Genomic DNA, 25,768 nt, shown 5'->3' on the forward strand with positions numbered 1-25,768 from the left:
AATTTTTATCATTCATTTTTACAAGATTTTGAGTTCCAAATTCCACCCCCCCCATCCCTTCTCCTGAAAACGGTTAGGCAGTTTGATATAGTTTATATTATGCTATCTTGTAAAACATATTTCCATATTCATCATGGTTGTAGTGGAAGAAACAGATCAAAAGTGAAAAAAAAACATGAGAAAGAATAAAGTGAAAAAATGTGCTTTGATCTGCATTCAGAGTCCATCAGTCCTTTATCTGGATATGGAAAGCATTTTCCTTCGTGAGTCCTTTGTACTTGTCTTGGATCATTGTATTGCTGAGAAGAGCTGAGTCATTCATAGTTGATCATGACACAATGTTGCTGATACCATGTACAATGTTTTCTGGTTCTGCTAATTTCACTTTGCATCAGTTCGTACAGGTCGTTCCAGGTTTTCCTTTACTCTCTACGTGTCTTTCTGCTTCAAGTGTGTTTCTTCTAAGTGACATGTTGTAGGATACTGGTTTTTGATCCACTCTGCTATCTGCTTCCATTTTATGGGAGAAGTCTCCAGGAGGCAGGACTAGGAGCAATTTGTAGAATTTTCAAGGAGACGCATTCCAGCTTCACATAAGGAAAAATGTCCTAAGAATTAATCTTAGTAGTATCTAACATTTATATAGTACTTACTATGTGCCAATCACTGTGCTAAATGCACAGGTCCAAATTATTATATCATTTGATCTTCACAACAACCCGGGGAAGTAGTTGCTACTATTATCTTCATTTAACAAATGAGGAAACTGAGGCAAGCAGAGGTTAAGTGATTTGCCCAAGGTCATTCACCCAGTAAGCATCTGAAGTGGGATTTGAACTCAGACCTTCCCACTCTGGTCTAAATGGAATGGAGTGTCTTCTGAGGTAATATGCTTCCTTTTCCTGGAAGTGTTCAAGAAGAGGCCATCTGTCAAAGAACATATACTTAAAGCTAGAAGTGACCTCAGGTCCAAACCCCTTATTTTACAGATGAGGAAATGGAGGCTAAGAGAACAGAAGTGACTTACCCAAGGTCACACAAGTAGTTAGCAGCAGAGCTGGGACTCAAACCCAAATGCTCTGACTCGAAATCCAGCACTCTTTCCAATATACCATGCTGTCTCAAAATAACAATAATTCCTGATTCTTGTGACAAGCTGGTTTGGATGACTTCTGATGTTCCCTCTGACTTGAACTTCCAGGACTTGGCCCCTACCCTTACTTTCTTCTGATTTGGAACGGCAGTGTCTGACTTTTTTCTGCCTTGTGTCTTGTGCTAGATTCTGGGCCTACCCAGGGAGATGGAGAAAGGGGTAGGCTAGGGCTAGGCTAGGGGTGGAGGGTCCTGAGCAGCGGTTTCATCCTTGGCTGCAGTGACCTGGAGAAGTCGGTGGAGAAGATCCAGAAGGAGGTGTCCCACAATCATCGGCTTGTCCCGGGTCCTGAGCTGGAGGAGAAGGCCTTGGTGCTGAAACAGCTGGGGGAGACCCTCACGGAACTCAAGTGTGAGTAGACCTGGCCTGGGGACTTGGTGGAGGGATGAGAGTGGGGAGGAGGGGTTCCATGGAAGATCTCTAAGAGGCTGTGATTCTCTGTGGCCTGGCCCAGGAAGGGGGGGCAGCCCTGCTCTCACCTACTCACTCTAACTCCCTCTTCCTTCATTGCACAGTCCCCCCACTCCTCCCATCTAGTGTCTAGACATCATTTTAGTAGACTGGACCTTTAATATGAATCCACAGAATGACCTAGAACTCCCAAAGGCTAGGTAGTATGGTCTTAGGGCAGCTAGGTGGCACCATAGTGCACAGAGCACCAGGCCTAGAGCTGAGTTCAAATTTGACCTCAAACACTTACTAGCTATGTGACCCTGGGCAAGTCACTTAACCCGGTCTGTCTCAGTTTCTTCATCTGTAAAATGATCTGGAGAAGGAAATGGCAAACTCCTCCAGTGTCTTTGCCAAGAAAATTCCAAATGGGGTCACAGAAAGTTAGACACAACTGAAACAACTGTGCGATCTTAAACAGAATTAATAGAGATACAGTGTCATATCCAGGGAGATGACATTCTCACTCACTGCACTGGACTCTGGCCAAGCCAAATCTATTGCATTGATTTTGGAGCACTGAATTCTAGGAAGGACTTTGGCAAGCTTGATTGTGTCCAGGGGAAATGGACTAAGGTGGCGGGGAGGCTGAAGAGCAGGTTCCATGAGAAGGTGTTGAAGGACCTAGAATTGCTTAGCCTGCGGAAGAAAAGACTTAGGTAGGAATGATTGCTGTCTTCAAGTGACTGAAGGACTGTCTTAGGGAAAAAAGATTAGACTCATTCACCCCACAGGACAAAGCTAGAAGCAGTGAGTACAAGTTGTAGAGAATCACACCAAGGCTGGAAAAGAAGAAAATAAGCATTTATTAAACACCTGCTGTGTGCCAGGCACTTTATAGAGTACCATGTTAAGCACTTTACAAATATTATCTCATTTGATATTCACAATAACCCTGGGAAGTAGGTCCTATTATGATTCCCAATTGAGGATACTGAGGTAGGCAGAGATTAAGTGACTTGCCTAGGGTCTCATAGCTAGCAAATATCTGAGGTCACATTTGAACTCAGGTCTTCCTGACCCCAGACTCAGCATTGTATTTGCTGTTCTATCTAGTTGCCTCTCTCCGGTCAACCCCTCCCCCTCCTCCATCAAAACTAAATAGATTATTATAGAGAGTTGTCATAGTTTGGTCATTCAGTGGGGGAAAGTAACATCGGGCAGAATTTGATTCAGAGCTTAGATGGTCACATCAGCAAAGAGCGTCATTCATAAGGAGAGGGGAAGGAGGACTGGAACAAGTTGCTTTTGCTCACTTATATTGGACAATCTATTGGACATTTTAAATGTGTGTGTATGTGTGTGTGTATATATATATATATATATTATGTATATATATATATATATGTGTGTGTGTATTTGTTAGTATAGGCTAGATTCCTCTCTGTACCCCTGTTTCTCCTCCCCCATCCTTTATAAGAGAGGTTCTTAACCTGAACTTGCTTTTTAAAATATTTTGATAGCTGTATTTCAATATAATTGATTTCCTTTTTAATCCTGTATATTTTATTTATGCATTTAAAAGCATTCATTTGAGAAGGAGGCTATAGGTTTTAACAAATTGTCAAAGGAGTCCACAACCCCAAAGAGTTAAGAACCCTTGCCTAATGACAGATATTTTCTTTTCTTTCTAATTTTTTGAGACCGTGTCTCCCCATTTCTCATCTAGTGCACCAGCCACTCATGGGCTGACCCCACTGCCAATCAGCACTTGGGCTTTAACCTGCTCTGTTTCTGCCCTGGGTCTGTTCATCCCTCCGTAGGCAGCCTGGTGGTCTCTCACTCCTTAGACTCACCCCATTGGTTTGGGACTTAGTGCAGAGACATCCAATGGGCTTTAGCCCAACTGAAACCCAGAACTCCTGAGCTCAAGGGATCCACCAGCCTCAGCCTCCTCCAGCAGTGGGAGTGACAGGAATGCACCATGGGGCCTGGTTCAAATAATTTTTTTTTTAAAGAAAAAGAGGAAGAAGATAAAATAATTTAAGGAAAACTGACCAATCAGTTCCTTGATCAGTCTACAAAAATCTGGCATTATACGCAATGTTCCACACCTGTGGACCCCACCCCCAACCTCTACAAAGGAGTAGGGAAATGAGAAAAACTCACGGACACCTAGGTGGCACAGTGGGTCAGGAGTCAGGAAGACCTAAGTTCAAATCTAGCCTCAGATACTTACCAGCTGTGTGACCCTGGGCAAGTCACTTAACCTTGTTGGCCTCAGTTTCCTCATCTGCAAAATGAACTGGAGAAGGAAATGGGAAGTCACTCCAGTATCTTTGCCAAGAAAACCCCCAAAATGTGTCACAACAAAATGAGAAAAAAAGGGCTTCTTAATAATTAGAGCTAAAAGTGCCTCCCTAGAGAGGTAGTTTAATTCCTTTTTGCTGGAGGTCTTCAATGGAATCTGGAATGTTGTAGCAGCATTGCCTGTTCCAGTACAGATTGGCCCAGATAGTCTATGAGATATGGGGACTCTCCTCTTCGGACATGCCCTGCATTCACTTTCCTCGTTTCCCTCCCACTCTCTCTCCCCAGCACAATTCCCTGGGCTGCAGAGTAAGATGCGAGTGGTTCTCCGGGTGGAGGTAGAGGCAGTGAAGTTCCTGAAGGAGGAGCCACAGAGACTGGATGGGCTCCTCAAGCGCTGTCGAGGGGTCACCGACACACTGGCTCAGATCCGAAGGTCAGCCTGACCCCTCCACCCCCTTCCCCAGGAGTCACTGTCATACCAGCTCAGATACCCAAACTAGCCTTTATCTTGGGACTCCCCTCATCCCATGGGATCTTTCTGGCCCCAAATCTGAAATCAGACCATGCCCAACTTACCCTCGCTATACATTCTGCTTGCTAGCTCCCCCTGCCCCAAGACTCTACTGCATGGCCTAGATATGCCCCATCTGAGCCTAGTCATCCCTCTTTGTGTCCCCTTTCTCCAACCTGGGAGTCCCTTGGGGAGGACAAGCAGCCACTGCCCACCTCACTTCCCTTACTCCAAGGGCCTCACAGCTACCTGTCTCCCCAGGCAAGTGGATGAGGGTACATGGCCACCTCCTAACAACCTCTTGAGCCAGTCTCCAAAGAAAGTAACAGCTGAGTGTGACTTCGGCAAAAGCCTGGACTTCGAGGTGCCACCCCCCAGCCCTCCCCTGAGCCTCCATGAGCTGGGGGGGGCAGGCGAGGGCACTGCTCATACACCCAAGGGGGGCAATCCCTCCAGGGGCCCTGAAACACCCAGCAAGAGAAGCGTGGACAAGGCCGTGTCTGTGGAGGTGCTTGGACTATTGGGGCCATACAAATCTGGGATCTTGCCTCTTGTTGGTCCAGGGTTGGGGGTATGGAATAAGGGATGACAGGATGGCCAAGTGTGGAGGCTGGGATGGAGAAAATGGCTGGATATGTGGAAATTTGCTACTGCTTCCCAAGTGGGAATCTGAGTGTCTCCTGTCCCCAAGATGGAACTTTTTTTGCCTTTTTTAAACATCCCCATACTTAGCACAGTGCCTGGCACATAGCACATACTTAATAAATGCTTGTTGACTAATTAACTAACTAATGAAACCTCCGGGGTTTCATTAAATGCTTTTCAGAGTATAAAATGGTCAGGGCCCCCTAGATTCTTGGACCTGATACCTTTTTGGGAGAATAGCACAGATTTTTCTTGGAGCCCCCCATTCTATCCCTGCTGTCTCCTAGGGATGGGATGGGATAGAAGGAAGCAGAAATGGTAGAAGAAAATAAGGCAGGCCAAGGGTTCCATGGAGGGTCAGCTTTGAGTCTTGTCTCCTCGCCCACTTTCCCCTTCCTTCCCCCAGGCAGCTGAGAGGGACTGGGAGGAGAAGAGGGCAGCCCTGAGCCAGTACAGTGCCAAGGATATCAACCGGCTGCTGGAAGAGACCCAGACCGAGCTGCTGAAGGCCATCCCGGACCTGGATTGTGCAGGAAAGCCTCGGGGGCCAGCCCCCACCCCTGAGCACAAGCCCTCCAAAGCTCCCCATGGCCAGAAGGCAGCCCCCCGTGGAGAGGCCAGTGGGCGGAGGGGCTCAGGTAGGGGAGGCCCAGACCAAGCACTGGGCTGTGGTTGAGTGGAGGGAGGGGAAGAGGCACAGTTTCTGCCCTGTGGAATGGGAACCAGGGTAATATGTAGCTTGGAAAAGAGAAAGCAGAACCATTTAGTCCTGAGCTAAGCGTGGCATCAGGACTTGCTACTTTCTTGGGATCAGGCCAAGGGAATTAGTGCGTAGACTTTTAGTTCTCTTCCCTTTGGAATGGCATGAGTATCCCCACGGCTCCCAGGTGAGTATTCTGAGGGACCCCCTTCCCTTTCTGTCTCTAGACGAGTTGACTGTGCCCCGATACCGAACAGAAAAGCCTTCCAAGTCGCCCCCGCCACCCCCTCCGCGACGAAGCTTCCCCTCCTCCCACGGCCTCACCACCACCCGCACCGGAGAGGTCGTGGTCACCAGCAAGAAAGACTCAGCCTTCATCAAGGTGCCACTTCCATCTCCCGCTGCCAGGCAGGGACATCCTTCAGCTGAGGACAGGGTAGCATGCAGCAGGGAGAGCATGTTGGAACCCTCTGACTAAGGAGAGAGAGGCTTTGTGAGGGGTGAAGCCCAGGTCCTGTCTGGAGGCAGCAGGATGTTCAAGATGACCTCTTTTGATCCTTCCAGATGTGGAAGGAGAATCCTTCCTAGAATGAAGCAAAGGGAGGAACTGGGGAAGGGGGATGTCCAGGAATTTGGTGAGGCTGAGATAGGGACTATGAAAGGAATATTTAATACCATCCATTGGGCAGCTAGGTGGCGCCATATTGCACAGAGCTCCAGGCTTGGAGTCAGGAAGACTCATCTTTTTGAGTTCAAATCCAGCTTCAGATACCTGCTAGCTGCATGACCCTGGGCCAGTCACTTAACCCTGCTTGCCTCAGTTTTCTCATCTGTAAAATGAGTTGGAGAAGGGAAGGCAAAACACTCTAGTATCTCTGCCAAGAAAACCCCAAATGGGGATGGGGTCCTGAAGAGTTGGACACAACAGCAGCAACAAAAGTGTATTTTAGGACAAAAAGTGGGGCAGGGTAGACCCTTACTCAGTTCTTTAAACTCTAAGACATTGTATCTTAGGGAGAGAGGTTATGTAAGGTACAGGAGATAGGAGGAGAGGCAAATAGGGTAACAGAGAAGTTGGGTCTGAGATTGGGGGTAGAGGTGCTGATATTGGGTTCCCTTACTCCACTTGGGGTCACTTACAGAAGGCAGAATCAGAGGAGCTGGAGGTCCAGAAGCCCCAAGTGAAACTGCGTCGGACAGTGTCGGAGGTGGCCCGTCCAGCCTCCACGCCGCCCATCATGGCATCAGCCATCAAGGATGAAGATGACGAGGACCGAATCATTGCGGAACTGGAGGTGTGTGACAGGGTTCAGGCCGGGCTCCAGGCTCCAGGCTGCTAGACCAACAGGAGCTTCCCTGTTCCATGCCCAGGGAAAGAAGACAGGGCTTGAGGCAAAGAGGAGCCAGACTCCCAGCTTTTCCTCCCGGACCTGCCCCCAAGTCTCCAGGCAAACTATGAGCTTTGCCTCAGTTCCCCCCCCACCCCATCCCACCCCATTATAAGATGTGAGGAGGAACTCTGATTCACTTCCTCACATGACTGAGGTTGGTAGGAAATGTCTTTCATATTCTCTTCTTCAAGCACTCTGGGATTTCTATAGCTAAATACTTACAGATCTCTCATACCTAAAAGCTCTGAGACTGAAGAAAGAGAATAGCTCTTGGGGGTTATACTGTGTCCTTCCAAAGGGAAGGAGACGAGGGAGAAGCAGAGAGTTTCTTTCTTAAGCAGCCCTGTGGCTTAAGAGAGGTTAGCCCATCCTTTGGTTCTTCCCTCACCTCCCTAAGCAAGGCTAGACACCTGGCTCAGTGTCCCCCATCCTCCTCAGGGGTCCCTGACCAGCTGAATGGACCCACGCCCCAAAGTTTTGATCCCCCCCTCCAAACCCACCCCCAACCTTCTGCCTCTTCAGGTGTTTGAAAGAAGTTCACTGCCCCTCTCCCCCACGCCCCGCTGCCAGCCGTTCCCAGCCTCGATCTCCCCCCAGGAGTATGGGCCCCTTGGGCCCAGCCCGGGCCCCCCACGGAAGGTAACCAGCCTGAGCCTCTTTTCAAGTGCTATCTCTCTGCCTGTCCCTTCACAGCTCTCTCTGCCACCGCTGCCTCTTTGACGCTAATACTCTAACACGCTAACACGCTGCTCACCTGCTCACGGTCTCCTTTGAGCTCTCAGTCACTTATCAGGAATGACACTTATGGACTTGCCCTCACACCACCAACAGGACACTTAACCTTCCTTGACAGCCTCCTCCCCTCCCCCTGGGGGAACCTGTGGCTCCCCAGTCCCAGAAGGAATTCTTCAGCCTGGGCCCCTGGGTAGCAATCTGCTTCTTGGTCCCCTGCCTGTGTATGCTCTGGCCCACCACCTCAGGCCCTCTGGGGCCTGACCCAGGGTAGGGACCCTGTGTCTCTAGTCTTCTAGACTTCTATCTTCTCTCCTGCTTTATCTCTCTGCACGGGCCCCCGAGTGGGAGGATGAGGCTGCTCCTTGGCCTCTTCTTTCCTCTTCGGCCTCATCTCACCCACTTTGGTCCATGGAGACCATGTCTACCCTTGAAACATTTAACTTCCTCATCTGTAAATCTGTGAACCTGTGTTCCTGGGAGATCCCACAGCTTCCCTTAGCTTCTGTTCCTGTCATCTCTTAGCATCTGGAAAGTCTTTCCTTCTCTCTAAGCTTGGTCCCTACTGCTGCCTGATTTCCACACCTTTCCTCTGGCTTCTGTACTCCCTGGGGATCCTGGGATGGTTCTGCCATGGGAGGATGCCAGGGGAACAGAGCCTGGGGAACTTGGATGCTCTGAACTTGGGGAAGGTCTACTCTAGGATTAGGGGGAGGGGGTATAGCTCCCTGGCCTCATTTCATTCCAGGCCGTAGTCTGAGTTCCATTCTGGCTGGAAGCTCCAGTGCTATCTTGTCATTTCTTCCTAAGAGACAGGTGCCTTGGGGAGGAGAGGGGAGCTCAGGAAGACTTAGTTACCCCGTGGCAGAGAGTCATTCTTAGGATGCCCAGGGTGTGAGAGACCACAGGGCCTGGTAGCAGGGACAATGTTGCCCCCAAACCTGGACTGTGCCCTGAGAGGAGGAGCTGAGCAATGAGCTAGTCTTGTGTGAGCATCAACTCCTTGGCCTGTCTCACTGGGCATGGCTTCCTGCCCCTTCTGGGTTTGAGAGGCCGGTCTCACGGCCTTTCTTCTTGCCTCCAGCACCACACATTATCATTACTTCATTATCTTACTTATCATTACTATCATTATCTTACATACACAGCCTGCTACACACACACACACACACACACACACACACACACACACACACACACATGCGCACGTGCGCACATGCGCCCACACATAGATATGTGTGGAGGCAGAGCACCAGACCAGATGAGCCCAGCTAACTACTCTGTGTCCTGCATTGCACCATCAGAAGGTGGAACCACTTGGGTGTGATGCCACCTTGAGTATCCTCACCCAAAGCCTCCCTAGAGGCTTCACCCCTCCCAGTGTCAGGTAAGTACACACCTCAGGCAGGGGGTAGGGTTTGGGGGAAGGGGTTTCTGGTACCTCTCTTTACACTTTTCTGGTGCCGTCTCCAAGTGGCAGAGAATCTCTCTCTTCACTGACCACCCCAAGCGGAGGCTAGTACTAGTCTTGGTATTATGGACTCCCTGGGTTTGGGCAGAAGTAGAGCTGGGCATAAGCTGAGCCTGCCCTTAGCTGGCTTTGGGAAACCCCCAGAAAGAACTGAGAGAGGTGCTATTGGCAGGATGACTCAGAGGACCCCTGTGGAGGGGGTCCTTCATTCACTCTTCCTTATCTCTCTTCTCCCCCCAGACTGCCCCACTCCCCAGAAGCTTCTGTATCCCCCAGATCATCCTAACTGAATGCACTTCCAATCCACCATCACCTCCAGAGATTATGCCTGAAGAGGCAGGCATGGTGATAATGCCCATCCTGCTGCCCCGGGCACTAATGAGTGCAGATAGAAGCAGAGTCACTAACCAGTGTCAAGCACCACCGCTTGGCCAGGACGAGACAGGGGCCAAATTGATGGTGACGAGGCCTCTGGCAGAAGATGATCCTTGCCCACCTGGGAGTACCAAAAGACCAAGACAGGGAGAGGAATCATTGAAAAGAGTGGTCACCAAGGTCCAAGCACCAACAGAAGGGACCATCCAACAGCTGGTGGAAGAAAAAGGAACCGGGCTGACCTGCCACAGGCAAGGGAGGCCAGACAGAAGTCGGCGTCCAGCCGTCTTTGTAAATTCTGCTCCTGCCTCTGTGAGCCCAGAAGAAACCATCACGCACTCTGGACATAATAACCACATGCCCATGGGAGACTGTGCAGAGAGGACTGTGCCTCAGGCCCAGAGTGAGAAAGATCCCCTTGGTCTGGACTCAGAAGAAAGGGACGCCAGTCTTTGGCTCCCTTTCCAGAGACTTGACAGTTTGGAGGAGATGCTCCAGGAGCTGGAGGCCACACTGAATGCGATGGGCAAGGCCCCTTCAGCACCCCCCATTGGCACCCTCTCTGGGACCCTGTTCCAGCCCCGCAGTTCCCAGGTGGCTGTTCTATCCTGTGTCCTCTCCTGCTTCCACACATTTCTCCCTTCTGTCCTTCTGAGTTGTGGGAAGTGGGGAGGATGGAGGAGACCTGAGCCCCGTCCCACCTGCCCGGGAGCCTCCTTCTGCTAGATGCCCAAGGTGGCGGTGTCCAGGGGAAGCTGGGAAGCTGGCTCGCCTGAGCTCCTGCCCAGCTCTTTTCCTGGCTCCTGCACTGACAGGAGGCTGTGAAGAAGAGGGGTCCAGCTCCTACTTGTGAACACTCCCCAGCCCTGCTCCAGTCCTCCACCCCCTGCTTTGTATCCACAAGCCAACAAATAAACATACTCTCCCCCTCCTCCCCACCCCTGTTCCCACCACTCATGTCTCTGACTCTTTCTCCGTCTCTTGAATTATCTCTGCCTGCGTCTCTCCCTTCCAGCCTCTTGTTATTTCTCCTCTTTGGGTAGGACCAGGGCCTAGTGTTTGAGTGGGTCTGCTGCCATCCACCATTCTCAGAGCCCCCGCCCTTGGTTGGAAGGAAGGTGGAAAGATCAAGGCCCATTAACTGAAAAAGAGGAGAACCTGGCCCCCGAGCATGTAGCTGTGTAGCATGGAGGTCAGTGAGTCAGCAACATCAAGAGACTGGGGTTCTTGCCCCTCTCTGGGCCTCAGTTTCCTGTCTGCAAAATGGAGCATTATATTAATAGGAGTTGGTTTCTAAAATCCCTGGAAGCTGTAGTGCTCCGGTACTGGGCTCCTCGCCTGGGTGTGGAGATCATAGGCTCAGAGAGGTCTCTCCTGTGGCAGACATAGTGCCATCTCTGACCTCCTGTGCTCTGGTCAGCATTGCCTGTGACCTGGGAAGGCCTTCTTCCTGGGGCTGTTGGTACCTCCCATGATAGGGAGGCAGGAGAACCCCGGAAGAGAACCCTCTCAAGCTTGTTTGTTGTTCACTCATTTTTCAGTCGGTTCCGATTCTTGGTGCCCACTTTGGGGTTTTCTTGGCAAAGATACTGGGGTGATTTGCCATTTCCTTCTCTCACTCATTTTATAGATGAGGAAACTGAGGCAAGCAGGGTTAAGTGACATGCCCAGGGTCACACAGCTAGTAAGTGTCTGAGGCTGGATTTGAATTCAGGAAGATGAGTCTTCCTGACTCCAGGCCCTGCATTCTAACCACTACCCTACTGCACCTCACTGCCCCACACCCTGTCAAGCAAGGGTTCTTAATTTGGGGTCCACAGAGTCATAAACTTAAAGAATGGGGGGATTGCATTTTTATTTTCACTGACCTCTAAAATTTCGTATTTTCTTCAGTTAAAAACATTGTTCTGCGAAAGGGTCCCTAGGCTTTACCAGACTGCTGGAGGAGTCCATGACACCCACAGAAAAGGTTCCAAACCCTATTCCAGAAGATTGGGGAGTCTGACACCTGCTGAGATCATTTTTGTCTGCTTAGCTCTGATTAAAGGAGTGAAGAGTTGGCCAGGGAGCATATTTTCCTTTTTACTGAGAGATCCTGCAGATAGGGCCCCAGGCCGAGAGAGACACAAAAGGGGTTAGTGGATCCAGAGAGTCCCCAAAGAGGGGGCCCTGGACCCGGAGAGGACCGGGCCAGTGTAGTTCCAGAGAGAGGAAGGAGAAGGGCCGGCCAAGCCCAGTCCAAATCTCCTTCTTTCTAGGAGTCTCTCCAACATTTATCCTGGTTTCTGCCCCCCCACAGAGCGGCGGGGTCTCCATCCCCCCTATGAAGATGGTGACACCTGGGGCATCCAGGCTGAAGCCAGGACAGGCAAGCAGCCCAGACAAAGGCAAACACAGCAAACAGCGGTCAGAGTACATGAGGATCCAGGCCCAGCAGCAGGTATGAAGGCGGGGACCTGCCCACTTCTGGGTGGGTGGGGGGCCCAGCCCCTTGGTGCCCACCTTGCCAGTCCTCCTGGAAACTCCTGAAGGGAGGGAGAAAGCTCCCCTCCTGACTCCCCGCAGTTCTCTGGGCTCCAACCAAAGGGCATTTGTCCTGTGCTCTCATCATTCCCACCAAAGCGAAGGTTGCAGTGTCCTTCCTGGAGCCCAGACGTAAGCTGCCCCCCAGCCCTCCCTCTTCCTTTCACCTCTTTCCTTTCCTGCTCTCCCATCATCTCCCATCACCGACCTTCTGCTCGCTCCAATCCCCCTTCCTCCACTCCTCCCCACTGCTCTTCATGACACCCTTCCTACTGTCTCTAACCCCGTGCTCCATACCCCCATGAGCCTTCCATGAGCACAAAAGAAACACTTCTATAGAGGTGGACAAATGAACTAATTATAGCTAACAGACATAGCGCTTTAAGCTTTTTGCAAATGCTTTACAATCTCATTCTCATTTGGTTAGCCCTGTTAGCCCTGTGAGATAGGTGCTGTTTTTATACCATTTTACAGATGAAGAAACTGAGGCTCCTAGCGATGAAAGGACTTGGCCAGGGAGGGAGGTCGGTCATCTAGACAGTAAGCATTGGAGGTGGGATTCAAAGTGAGGACTTCCTGACTCCAGGAGCTGCTTTCCCTCCCTACCTGTTCGGCCTCTATTTAAAAATCTTGTTCTCATCGATGTGAGTTTCAAATGTTCTATTCAGTGAAATGGGGCATAGTCTTTTTAAAAGAGTAGTGAGAAAGTAGCAAGCGAATTTGATTAGAATGAAATTAAGTGGGGCGGGGGGGGGGGAATCAATCACTTCCTACTTATTAAACTCTGCTGCATACAGGGTCCTTGTGCCAGGAGCCCAAGGGGGATATGAAGAGCATCAGACCCCGTCCCTGCCCAGGGGCTCAGAATCTAGACAAGACAAAGCAGATGCTGTCTATGGCAAAAAATATTAACCTGCCTAAGTAGTGTATACGGTGTGCCCCAAGGGGTGGCGGGTATTTCATGAAGCCTTCATGGTTCTCTGTGATGTGAAGATGTGAAATATAGAGCACCTGGATTTGAGTACTAACCCTGTTACTTGCTGTAGGACTTTGAGTAGGTTGCCCTTTCTTTCTGTGCCTCGGTTTCCTCATCTGTAAAATGGAAATAGCAGTACCTATACAACTTGTCTCACAGGGCTGTTGTAAGGGAAGCATTTTTTAAAATTTAATTTTTTTTAGTTACATTTTAAGTTCCAAACTGTCTCCCTCCCTCCTGCCCTTTCCTGCACCAGAGAAGACCACCATTTGATGCAAACATATATGTGTGTGTATACGTATATTTACAGATGTAATTTTATTTTATGTTATTTTATATTTTGTATTATATTTTACATTATTATATTACCTATTATTACATAAATATTTACATGTGCAAAACCATACCAAGGATACTTCTATTTATCAGTTCTTTCTCTAGAGGTGGATAGCGGAGGGAAGTATTTTATATGTTAGAAATGTCTAGATAAAATATGGATCCGGAGGTGGTCAGAAAGAATTTTCATGCCGGAGGCAGGGACTCAAGCTGGCCTTTGCAGAAGATAGATGGGCTTCAAATATGTGGAGGGGGTGGGGGGAGAGTTTTCTGAAGAGGAGGCACAGAGTGAGCCAAGGTACAGATGTGGACAAGGAAATATCAATTAGGCTCAAAAGCCCAGAATCATCCTTTACATCCTGCACCCTGCCTCTATCAAAACACTTCCAGTCATTCAGTTATTTGTTGTGATCAGTTGTAAAATCTTGCTGATTCACCCTTTTTCGTGTCTCTCAGCCATCCTCTCCTCTCTTCTTCTGATGCCCTGGTTCAGGTTTTGGTTACCTGCTGCCTAGACTATATGCGATGGTAACCTTCTCACTGGTCTTCCATCCTCTATTCCCTACCTCTCTCTAACCCATCCTGAACTCCACTGACAGATTAATCTTCCTTGTTCACGGTTATGAAACCTTTCACTATGAAGCCTTCAGTGAGTCCCCATTGCCTCATCATTGAAGGGCCATTTAGGACCATGTATCCTAAAGTCCAAACGTTAATTAAGATCCCCTACAGTCTGGCTCCAACTACAGACTTGTTTCCTCCTTCCGTGCCAAACCTTTGTTTCAGCCCAGTCACTGTTCTCTGAACATGCCTCACACTTTCCCACCTTCATGTTTCTATGCCAAGGATCACTTCCTCTTCTCTATTCCTTTCCCTGGTATTTAATACAGGGGCTTTTCATGTAGGAAGAGCTTAATAAATGCTTTTTCATTCATTCATTCTTCCTGCCTAGAACATTTTCTTCCTTCTCCTAAGTCCTACACTTCTTTCAAAATCCAGTAGAAGTCCCACTTCTTCTCAGAAGGCTTCTCTGGGGGCAGTTAGGTGGTGAAGTGGCCCTGGAATAAGGATGACCCGAGTTCAAATCTGGCCTCAGACACTTACTAGCTAGCTATGTGACCGCAGGTCAGTCACAACCCCGATTACTTCTGAAGGAAGAGGAGGGAGGAGGAGAAGGAAGGGGGGGAGGAGGAGGAGGAGGAGAAGAAGAAGAAGAAAAAGAAGAAGAAGAAGAAGATGGCTTCTCTGAAGCTCCGCCGGAGCTTTCCTTGAATTCTTCCTCTGAACTTCTCAAGCAAGTGTTTATCCCATTCTTAGGGTCCTTGACATAGATTACCTGGAATCTCTATTTGTCCTTTTTTGCGTGTGTATCCTGTTTCCCTAAGTAGATCGTAAGGCTTTCGGTGGAAGTGACTTTATATCACCAGTATACCCAAACATGATAGACACTCAGCAAATGGCTGTTGATAGCAGGACAGTTAGGCAGCTTAGTGAATAGAACACTGGATTTTGAGTCAGGAATACCCAAGTTCAGATCCTCCCTCAGACACTTGCTGGCTATGTGACCAATGTAAGTCACTTAACCTTTCTCAGGCTCAGTTTATTCTTCTGTAAAATGGGGCAATAATAGTACCTCCCTCACAGGATTGTTGCCAAATTCATGTGAAATAACATTTGTACAGAGCTTTGCAAATGTTAAAGTGCTAAAAATAATGCTTCTTGTTATCATTATTAATCATGATGAGAAATAGCAGAAGAGGTCAGAGATGCAGCAGAACTAGTAGAATGTATTATCAAGAAGACACTGTTAAAGAAGGAGAGAATTACATGAAGGAGGTGGTTGGCAGTGCCAGATGGTGCTGAGAAATCGTGCAGCATGAAGACAGAGGAAAGGCCATTGGGTTCAGCAGTTGAAAGGTCAGTGGCCTCAGAGTAGACCGAATAGCATGGTGGGGATTGGAAGGAGATAAAGGAAAGGGGGAGTTTTGAGGAAGTAGAGACAGTGAGGATGGATCATGTATTCTGGAAATTAGGTAAAAAAAAAAGAGAGAGGATGGTAGCTGGAGGGATCAAAGACATCTGGTAGAGGTGCGGGTTTTTTTTTTCCAAGTTGAGGGAGATCTGAGCATGTCTGAAGGCAGAGGATGTAAAGCCTGGAGGAAAACACTGAAGAGAGGGGTGATCAAGGACAGAGAGGGGATGGCCAAGGGCCCATACTTGAGACATTACAAAGAATCTAAATTAGATTTGTGGAAATGGGGATGGAGGGGAGAGAGAATGAGTCAGAGAGATGTTTTGAAAGAAGAAATAAGCCTTAGAGACATTTGGGAGAGATGGAGAGAAGTAAAAAAATGAGTTGGAAATAGGAAAACAGAAATACTGTTGAATGAAAGAGGAAAGTCAGGATGAGAGACTGGTGTGGAGTAATGTTAAGTTTGTTTTTAAATATATGTTTTGACAGAGAAAGTTGACAGATGAATGATGACCCTTATCTTATCCCAGGCCAAAGAGAGGCACCATGGTACAGTGGACAACCTGCTAAACTTGGGGTCACCGAATTTGAATCTTGGCTTGACCATTTCCCACCTTTGTTGTTGTTGTTCAGTCATTTTCAGTCATGTCTGACTCTCTGTGACCCCATTTGGAGTTTCCTTGGCAGAGATACTGGAGTGGTTCACCATTTCCTTCTCTAGATAATTTTACAGATTAGGAAACTGAGGCCAACAGGGTTAAGTGACTTGCCCAGGGTTACACAGCTAGTGAGCGTCTGAAGCCAAATTTGAACTCAAGTCCTCCTGACTCCAGGCCTGGTACTATATCCACAGCACCCTCCCCGCCCCTCAAAAAAAAGCCCACCATATTTTTTTTTACAAAAGAAATAGGTAGGATAGATAGGAATGGCTTTGTATCTCAAGAAGGCATAAAAATCCAAGAACTAGAGAGAGTGGAATGTGGCCACAAGTGTTTGGATTATTGAAGAAGAGACATAGATATTCTGTGGAAATGTGCTGGAAACTGTCCAATGAGAAGAGATTGTTGATGAGTTCTTAATATAGGCTGGGCAAGTGCCACAGAGGCAAACAGCAGTATTGCTGGGAGACTTTTCCTGTCCAGACTCTCCCTGAAGGCTTCACTCTCATAGCAACCTATCTTGATAAACTTTCCCCTTATTTCAGTGATTCTTTCATCTGTCAGGAGGCTAAGGAAGGGACCATAGGGGCTGTTACTCTAGTGTGAATTTGAACCATTCTCACTGCCAGCCTGGAGAAGCTGGTTGGTGATGTAGAAGCCACCAGAATCTTGAAAGATAGCTACCAAAAAGGCTCTACATCCGTGGGTACTGAAAAAACAGGAGGACATAAGAGGCGGCTAGGGGCACAGCAGGTAGAACACTGGACTTGTAATTGGGAAGACCTGAATTCAAATCCAGCCTTAGATACTTACTAGCTGCATGACTTTGGGCAAGTTACTCCATAGCATCTGCTTTCCAGGGTTCAAATGAGCACTTTGCAAACCCTAAAGAGCTATTTAAATGCTAGCTATTTGACGGCTGAATCACTGATAGTGATCTTTGAAAGGCTACAGAGAATGGAAGCAGTACCATGGGAATGGAAGGCAAATGTCCTGATTGTCATCGTCATCATCTCCTCCTCCTCCTTCTCCTCCTCCTCCTCCTCCTTCTTCTTTTTCTCATTCTTCTTTTTCTCCCTCTCCCTCTCCTCCTCCTTCTTCTCCTCCTTCTCCTTCTCCTTTTCCATCTCCTCCTTCCTCTCCTCCTCCTCCTCCTTCTTCTTCTTCTCTTTCTTCTTCTTCTTCTCCTTCTCCTTCTCCTCTTTCTCCTCTTTCTCCTCCTCTTCCCCCCCACCCTCCTCTTCTTTCTTCAATAAGGAAGAAAATGGAGTCTGCAACCTATAGGAGAATGAGCTTAATTTAGATCCATGGCAAAATTCTAGGACATTCTTAAAGGTATAATTAATGAACTTCTAGAAAGTATAACATAGTGAATAGTGAGTTTGCCTTGGAGCCAGACCCTCTTTTAGCCTTCTCTTTATTGTATCTCTTTTCTCATTTTAGCAGGTCATAAATTCATTATCTTCTTCGAATTCAAGAAGAAAATGGTAGTTTACCCCGTGTAGAATTTTTTTTTGCATAAATGCCTTTGTTTTGCTTATTGTTGTTTTTCCAAAATAGCAGATGCTGATATTATATATCTAATATATATGTGTATATATATATATGTGTGTGTATATGTGTGTGTGTGTGTGTGTGTGTGTGTGTGTGTGTGTGTGTGTGTGTGGAGAGAGAGAGAGAGAGAGAGAGAGAGAGAGAGAGAGAATATATTGGATAGAGATTTGTCTTGGAGCCAGGAACACCCAAGTTCAAATCCTACTTCTGACACATATTGGCTGTGTGGCCCTTAGCAAGTTATTTAAATGCTCAACATAGTGGGTAATTCCCCAAAATTCTCTTTAAAAAAAACTTAAGGGAAAGGTGCTGACCTGCATCAGTAGAGGGAGTTTCTTCATCAGAAAATTAATTCTTCTCTATACTGAAATCACAAATCCAGTCCTTGAACCCCTACACATAGAAACAGTGATCTCATATACCCAGCATGACTTTATCAAGAATAAATCATGCCAGACCAGCCTTTTTCTTTTTCTTGACAGGATTACTTGACTGGGAGATTGGGGAAAGCTTTGCCTAGATTTGGCTTTCCTAGCTTTGAACAAAATATTTTGACACAGTCCCTCATGCTATTCTCATGGAAAAGATGAATAGATGTTAGCTAGGCCATACTACAATGAGGTGCATTAAGAACTAGTTGAATAGTCTAACTCAAAGAAGAATAATTATTGGTCTAATATCAGCTGGGAAGGTTTCCAATGGAGTGCCCCAGGGATCTGGGCTTGGCCCTGTGTTGTTCAACACTTTTATCTGTTGACTTGGATAAAGTCATAAATAATCTGTTTATCAAATTTTAAATGACACCAACTTGGAAGGGCTAGCTAACATTAGATGACAGAGTCATTGCAAAGATCCTGGCAAGCTAGTACATTGGGCCAAATCTAATAAGATAAAATTTCATAGGTTTATTTTTACTGTTCAGTCATTTCAGTCGTGTTTGACTCTTTGTGACCTCATTTGAGGTTTTCTTGGCAAAAAAACTGGAATGGTTTGCCATTTTCTTCTCTAGCCCATTTTACAGATGAGGAAACTGAGGCCAACAGGGTTAAGTGACTTGCCTGGGGTCACACAGCTAGTAAGTGTCTGAGGCCAGATTTGAACTCAGGAAGATGAGTTTTTCTGACTTCAGGCCCAGCTTTTCCTACCAAAAAAAAGCAATAGTAATTATCCAGTCAAGGAGTGCAGGGTCTGAATTACTCACCTGGTGGTGCTTGGTTTGGACCACTAGCTCAGTGATCTCAAGAATCATTTCGGAGCTTGCTTGAGATAACATTCCTAAAAACCTTCAGTATCCCTACTGGCCAGTAGGGGGCATTCAAGCCTATTCCCTTCTCAAACTCCTCTGAACCTATGGCTGTAAGCAGCTGGAATTTAATCTAACCACCCCACATCTAGTCCCTTCTCTCTAGTCATTTTCAGGACTCAGACATGCCACATACTGTTATCATAGAGATTATTGAAAATAATCAAAATGGAAGGAACACGGAACTATCTGCCTTCTGTCATCAGCCAACCAATCAGTGAGTCAACAAGGATTAACTACCTGCTATATGAAGAATACTGTGCTACGTAATGGAGATAGAAGACAAAGATCAGTCTCTGCCTTCAAGAAAGCTACATTTTAATGTGGAAGATATGTCCATAAAGAAGTGTAGACAAAATAGGTTTAAAAATGTAATCCAAGGTACTAGTAGGGAGGAAAGCTTCTTAAAGGAGACCTGGGGTTGAATTTTGAAGGAAAACCGGGGATGAGAAGGAATAGAGGTGAAAAGAGAAAGCTTTCCAGGTATAGGGGGGACCTCCAGTGCATAAGATACAGGACATCACAAGGTCATAGCTTTAGAACTGAAAGGGGCCTCAGAAGCTGTCAAGTCCAAATTGCTCTTTTTGCAGATGAGAAAACTGAGTCACAGAGAGATTGCGTGACTTGCTCAAAGTCACATAGCTATTAAGTGTCTGAGATAGGATTCGAGGCCAGGTCTTCCCAATACCCAGCTTCTATCCACTACACCATAATGATGAGTGTTGTATGTGAGGAACAGCAAGTAACGTCCGTGTGATTAGACTGTAAGGAGAAGGCTAGGAAAGAAGGAAGGTATCAGGGGAGGATGGTTGTGAAGAGCTTTAGGTCCCAGAGTTAATATTTTATCCTATAGGTAACAGGGAGTCACCAGTGCTTCTTGAGTGAGGGAGGGGAAGTGACATAGTCGGACTTGTGCACTTTGGTGGCCGTGTGGAGTTTGAATTGCAGTGTGATGAGAGGCTTAAGGCAGGGATTTCAAATAAGAGGCTATTGTGATAATCCAGGTGAGAAGTGATGAGGTCCTGAACCTAAAGTGGTGACTGTGTGAGTGAGGAGAAGGAGACAAGTAGATGAGATACAGGATCATATAGAGCTAGAAGTGATCTCAGAAGAGGGTTGGGTTTGGCAGGAAAGATTTCAAGTTCTGCTTGTTGAGTTTGGGATGCCTGTAGGACATCCAGTCAGAAATGTCCAATAGGCAGTTCCTGATGATGTGTTGCCGGAGCTCAAGAGGAAAACTAAGGCTTGATGTATAAATCTGGGAGTTATCTTCATGGAGATGGTAGTAGAACCCATGAGGATGGATGAGGGCATGTAACAACAATGCTGCTCGTCGCTATTGTGGCTGTGTAAGTCCAGTAATACCAGCACACAGGAGGGCTGCCAGCACAGGTTCTTTGATCTGCTTTCCTAAGGAAAGCAACTTTAAGAGGTTAACAATCTCACTTTAATGAAACATACATATACCATTCACCTAGTTCAGAGGGAAAAATCAGCAACCTGAACTTCAGAGCAAATATAAACAGAAATTACAGAGACAATATAAACAGATCAACAGACAGATTTCTGTCTGACAAAATCACAATACATAGTTACCAGAGAAGCACCAACATCTGAGTTTTTCAAAGGGGGTGAGGGGCTGCTTCAGCGGCTTACCTAGAGTCTTGTCACCAACACTCTTTCAATGAGTGTGCCCCCAAAGGCAAAACACCAACCTCAGAGCTTTCAGGGCTCTGGGGTTGAATTTTAAAGGAAAACCTGTTTAGGTTCAGGGCCCTGAGGGCTCAGAGCCTACTTAGCAAAAAGGTGTGGGGCCTGGGGCCTCACATCTAGTTAGTGAAAGGGTGTGGGCCTGCCTCTAATCAGGCCTCCCTTTGTTGACCCCACCTGAAGCCTATTCTATGGGTGGGAAAGATCTTTCACTTACAGATTGGCCTTACAGGGTGCCAAGAGAGAGAGTGTAGAGAAAGAAGAGGGCCCAGGCCCAAGCCTTGGGATCCACTTCACTGTGGGTGTGACAGTTGATGATTCAGCAAAGGAGACTGAAGAGAAGTGGAAAGCTACTTCTGCCTGCCCTCTCAGTTCTATGGGGATGGCAGGAGAAAATTCTCAAACTACCGTAGCATGCCCACAGCTTATGGAAAAGGAATAAAGAGAGGTGTGTGTGCCTGGGACCTCAGTTTTTCTTTATGAAAAGAGAAAATAGGGGAAGAGCTATGGGAGAAACCAGGCTTCTCCATCCTTGCTTACCAGTGGGCAAGATCCTCAATAGCTGCCAGCCTCAGACTTGGTTTCCTCCTCTGCCCACTTGGGTCCCTGTCTCTGCCCCAGGTTTTGGGTCTGCTCAGCCTTGAGCTCCAACAGTCACGGTCAAGGACAAGTAGTGTCTTGGGCCACCCTGGGAGCATTGGATACAGGTGTGTCTAAGCTGCTCAGAGGTACTTCAGGGAAATCCAGCAATCTCAGTCCGGGGGCACCTGCTACCCAGAGACCAACAAATCCATCCTTCCCACAGTAATCAAAAAGTCCAGCTCTCAAGGGAAGCGTGAAAGGAAGGAGGGAGGCCAATCCTGTACCCTTTGTACAGATCTCATACCTCCCTCTGTCCTGCTGGGTAGGTTTACTTCCTCAGCATGGTCTCAGGCAGTACATTTTCCCTGTGGTCATGTGCTTACTTCTGTATGAGGCCTTTCTTGGTCTCTCTTGCTTTCTCCTTGGAGCTTACTTTCCATCTACTCTGTGTATGTCGTGTATGTTTCTAGTTATTTATATTTTGTTCCTCCCCACCTCTCACCCCCCCAGCTTCCACCATTAGTATGTGATCTTATTTCAGGGATCCATGTTTTTTGCCTTTCCTTATATCCTCATTAGCACAGAGTGTGGCACATTGTTGTTCAGTTATTTCGTTTGAGATTTTCTTGGCAAAGGTCCTGGAATGGGTTTGCCATTTTCTTCTTCAGCTCATTTTACAGATGAAGAAACTGAGGCAAGTGTGGTTAAGTGACTTGTGCAAGGTCACACAGCTAGTTAAGTGTCTGAAGCCAGATTTGAAGTCAAGGTCCTCCTAACTCCAGGCCCAGTGCTCTATTTACTTTAGCACATCCTGTGGCACATAGTAAGTTCTTAATAAATGTATGTTGCTTGATCAGTTGCCCCAGAAGAGAACATTGGCAGTTTTACTTCCCAGTCTTATACATTCTCTTTCCCTCTATGAAAACGTCGGAGTCCCTTGGCTTCACACAGAGATGAAACAGTGGTGCGGAAGCACCTGTTATATTAGGGAGACAGATTTCAAAGGAAAAAAATTTAAAAGTAAGTATGATCTGACAACCCAAGCCTCTAAAAAGTAGAGGGCTAGGAGATTGTTTAAAAACAAAATTCTGATTCTGTCATCACAAATGACTTGTGCAAAGAAAAAAGGAAAGGCTTCAAATCAAAAGATAGTGATGAGAATGAATTCAGCTTTTAAAGGACAGGAACAAAACCTAGAAGGAGGGATGCATAACCAACGATACGTACTAAAGAGTGACCCAGACCTACAAGAACAGGGCCAGAAAGGCAGAATCTGAGGCTGAGCTGAAATTTTAGAAAAAGATAAAGGGAAGGGAAAGAGCCTCTTTGAAGCTGTGTTTGAAGTTAGATGAAGTTAGATGAAGGATAAAGAGAGGACAGGACCATGGCCTAGGCATAGCTCCCCCACTCCTGCTCTGCTTCCCCACCAAGGAGAAGGCTCTTCAAAGGGGATGAGGTTGAACGAATATGGGTGAGAGAAAGGCATTGTGGTATCGCAAAAACATGTGAGGAGTGAAAAGACCTGGGTTCTACTCCTGGCACTACCACCCACTAGCTATGTGACCTTGGGCAAGTTAATTCACCACTTTCATCTTTATTGTTTTCTTCTTTTTCTTCTTCTTTTTTGGAGGAAGTTGGGGTTAAGTGACTTGCCCAGGGTCACACAGCTACTAAGTGTTTGAGGCCAGATTTGAACATAGTTACTCCTGATTTCAGGGCTGGTACCCTGGCCACCTAAGTGCCCTGTTTTCTTCTTGGTAAGAAAAAAAAAAGGGAGTTGGATTAAATGATCACAATTCTAGGAATTGACATCCAAAGTTATGAGAAGAAATAGCACTGAGCTGCTTTAAAGGAGTTCAGTTCTCCAGGCCCAGACGAATGAAATCCCAGGGAACTGAAGGAACCTGTAGATTCCAGCATGGAGCCATGTCATTCATCTCCAAGAAATCATCGAGAACAAGAAGCTTGAGATGGGCAAGTTTTTCTGACTTCCAAAATAGGGAAAAAGAATTCTGGAAAGTACAGGCCAACAAGCTTGATCCAGGATGAATTATTGAGCATATGGTTTGTGAGGGCTTAGAATGAGAATTCTTAAACTCTGCTGTATCTTGGTGCCCTTGAAAGACTGGTGAAACTATGGACTCTTTCTCTGGATAATGTTGGTTGTTTTTTTTTTAATTCATCATTGAAAGAATGCTAAATTTCAGTTAGAAGTTAGTGAAATTAAAGATGCAATGTGTTTCTTATCTAAGTTCATGGACTCTCTGAAATCTATCTGCTACTTACAGTGGGGGTCCATGAACCCCAAATTGAGAATCACTCACTGACTCAGAATGCTTTGATCATGGGAGATTACATGGAATGACTAAGAACAAGGAGAGGGAAGGGATGATTTCACTGGCATAGGGAACTGTTCCAGGTGAGGAAGCTCCTTTTACCAATGTACCTTCTCTGCAATTTAGAGTCTTAGTTGTCCAGAGCACTGGGAGATTAAAGGATTTGCCCAGCTAGTATGTATGAAGTAGGGCTTGAACCTAGATCCTCCTGGTTTTCAAGCCACACTCTTATCCTTTGTCCCACAGCCAAAATATACCCATTCCCTTTTATGAAGGAATGTTAGATGAGAGGAAGCCCACAGTCATAATAGTCTATGTTTTGATTTAAGCAGGGCATTTAATCATCTCCCATGATATCCTTGTGGACAAGATGGAGACACGTAAGCTAGATTACATTACAGTTGCTGGTTGAACTATAGAACTTACTGTTCTTGATCAGTGGACCTATGTCATTCTGGTAGAAGGTTCTAATGGTGTGCCAAGGGGCAACACTTATTATCAATAACTTAGATGAAGCCACGTAAGTGGTATCTGGCTTTGGAGTTGGCAACAATCTTGGAGAGGTAGTAATGTATTAAGTGACATCAGGATTCAAATTGACCTCAACAGTCTTGATTGGTAGGATGATACTAATAGGATGAAACTCAACAGGAATAAATGTAAATTCCCACACTTGGGCTCAAAACATCAATGGTGCAAATACAGGTCAGGGAGGTAGTAGCAGTTTATGTGAAATGTAGTAGCAGCTCATGTGAAAAAGACCTGGAGGCTTTTGTTGACTACAAGTTCAATAGGATACAGTTGCCCAAAAAGTTAATGCAATCATAGGCTGAATCATTGGAAGGAATAGTATCTAAAACCAAGGAGATGGTTGTCTTCCTGTACTCTTAGCTGGTCATACTCCAGGAGAGGGGGCAGAGTTGGGTAAGTGGGCTGTCAGAGTGAAACCTAACTTTGGCCCTTCCCCCAGGCCATTTTGGTGAGTCTTGGGGTCTTCTCTTCCCCCAGCCTCCCAACTTGGACTATCTCACGCTGCCCCAAGTGGGGATGCTTGCTTGCACCATAGCTAACATTTCACTTTTTCTTCCTCCCTTTCCCTGCCTTTTTCCCCTCTCCATCTCCTGTTCCTGCCCCTCCTCTCTAATTCTCTGGGAATTCTGGGCATGGATTGCCCTTGTCCCACCTACTTCCTTCTCTCTCACCTTCCATTAGTAGGCTGCATTCTTTTCCTGGTCTACTAGCTCTTCTGACTTTCTGTCCATGCAACACACTCTCTTACACACATCTGTATGCACAGCCCCGCCCTCAGTCCAGGAATTTCCTTCTCCAGACTTCCCTCTAGCCCCTTTCTTTTTACGACAGTTTTCTCCTAGATGTCTAGAGGAGTTTTTCTCTGGCTAGAGGCACAGAGCATGGCCCTTAGCCCCACTGACCCCTGCTTTTTTTTTTTTTTCCAGGTCAGTAGACCATCTAAAGAGGTGAGCGGGTCAAATGAGACCTCAAGCCCAGTCTCAGAAAAACCCTCTGCTTCCAGAACCTCCATCCCCGTATTGACTTCCTTTGGGGCAAGGAATTCCTCCATCTCCTTCTAAAGCCCTATCTTCTTCCTCCCATTTCCTCCCCTCTTCTTCCTCCTTCTACTTTACCTCTCACCATATTCCCTTCATTTCCCTACCCCCAACACACCCTTCTTCAGAATCTCAACAGGATTTGGTGCAGTTATGCCCACCTTCTAGCTGCCCTACCCACCCACCCACCTGTGGTGTTTTTGATTTTTTGAAATAATCCACTTTTAATGACCTTTTTTAAAAAGCCAAAACAAAAAAATATGAAAATCAAACACACCACCTACCCCTTTCTGTCCCAGAATGGTCTTCTCTTGGGCCACCATCCTCTCCTATTTTCTATCCCAATTTCCTCTTTCACCATCCTGCACTTCCCCATTCTTCTCACCTATCCTCTCCTCCCTTCTCCCCCACTCCACTTTCCTTTTTCCTGACTCCCTTCTGGCTTCCTGATACTGCTCCAAATGAACTCCGACCCATGTCTGGAATTTCCAAGCCATGAGGACTTGGAGCTGTGAAAGGTACCCCCTCTCCCACCCTGATACCTTCGTGGGAGAAGAACTGGACATTG

General features: G+C 46.9%; 1 protein-coding gene across 1 annotated transcript in view; it reads left to right on the forward strand.

The window, feature by feature from the left end:
- Nucleotides 1–25,385, forward strand: part of SRCIN1 (SRC kinase signaling inhibitor 1) — a 64,615-nt gene extending 39,230 nt beyond the window's left edge. The window contains exons 11-20 of the mRNA XM_036756121.1: nt 1,374–1,504; nt 4,142–4,289; nt 4,629–4,875; nt 5,419–5,650; nt 5,940–6,094; nt 6,855–7,007; nt 7,626–7,742; nt 9,547–10,275; nt 11,981–12,121; nt 25,090–25,385. Coding sequence (XP_036612016.1) covers nt 1,374–1,504; nt 4,142–4,289; nt 4,629–4,875; nt 5,419–5,650; nt 5,940–6,094; nt 6,855–7,007; nt 7,626–7,742; nt 9,547–10,275; nt 11,981–12,121; nt 25,090–25,224 — 2,188 coding nt within the window. The 3' untranslated portion in view covers nt 25,225–25,385. The remainder of the gene's footprint in view (nt 1–1,373; nt 1,505–4,141; nt 4,290–4,628; nt 4,876–5,418; nt 5,651–5,939; nt 6,095–6,854; nt 7,008–7,625; nt 7,743–9,546; nt 10,276–11,980; nt 12,122–25,089) is intronic.
- Nucleotides 25,386–25,768: the final 383 nt, after the last annotated feature.

The sequence above is a fragment of the Trichosurus vulpecula genome, chromosome 4 (genome assembly GCF_011100635.1).
Source record: "Trichosurus vulpecula isolate mTriVul1 chromosome 4, mTriVul1.pri, whole genome shotgun sequence".
Taxonomy (NCBI): domain Eukaryota; kingdom Metazoa; phylum Chordata; class Mammalia; order Diprotodontia; family Phalangeridae; genus Trichosurus; species Trichosurus vulpecula.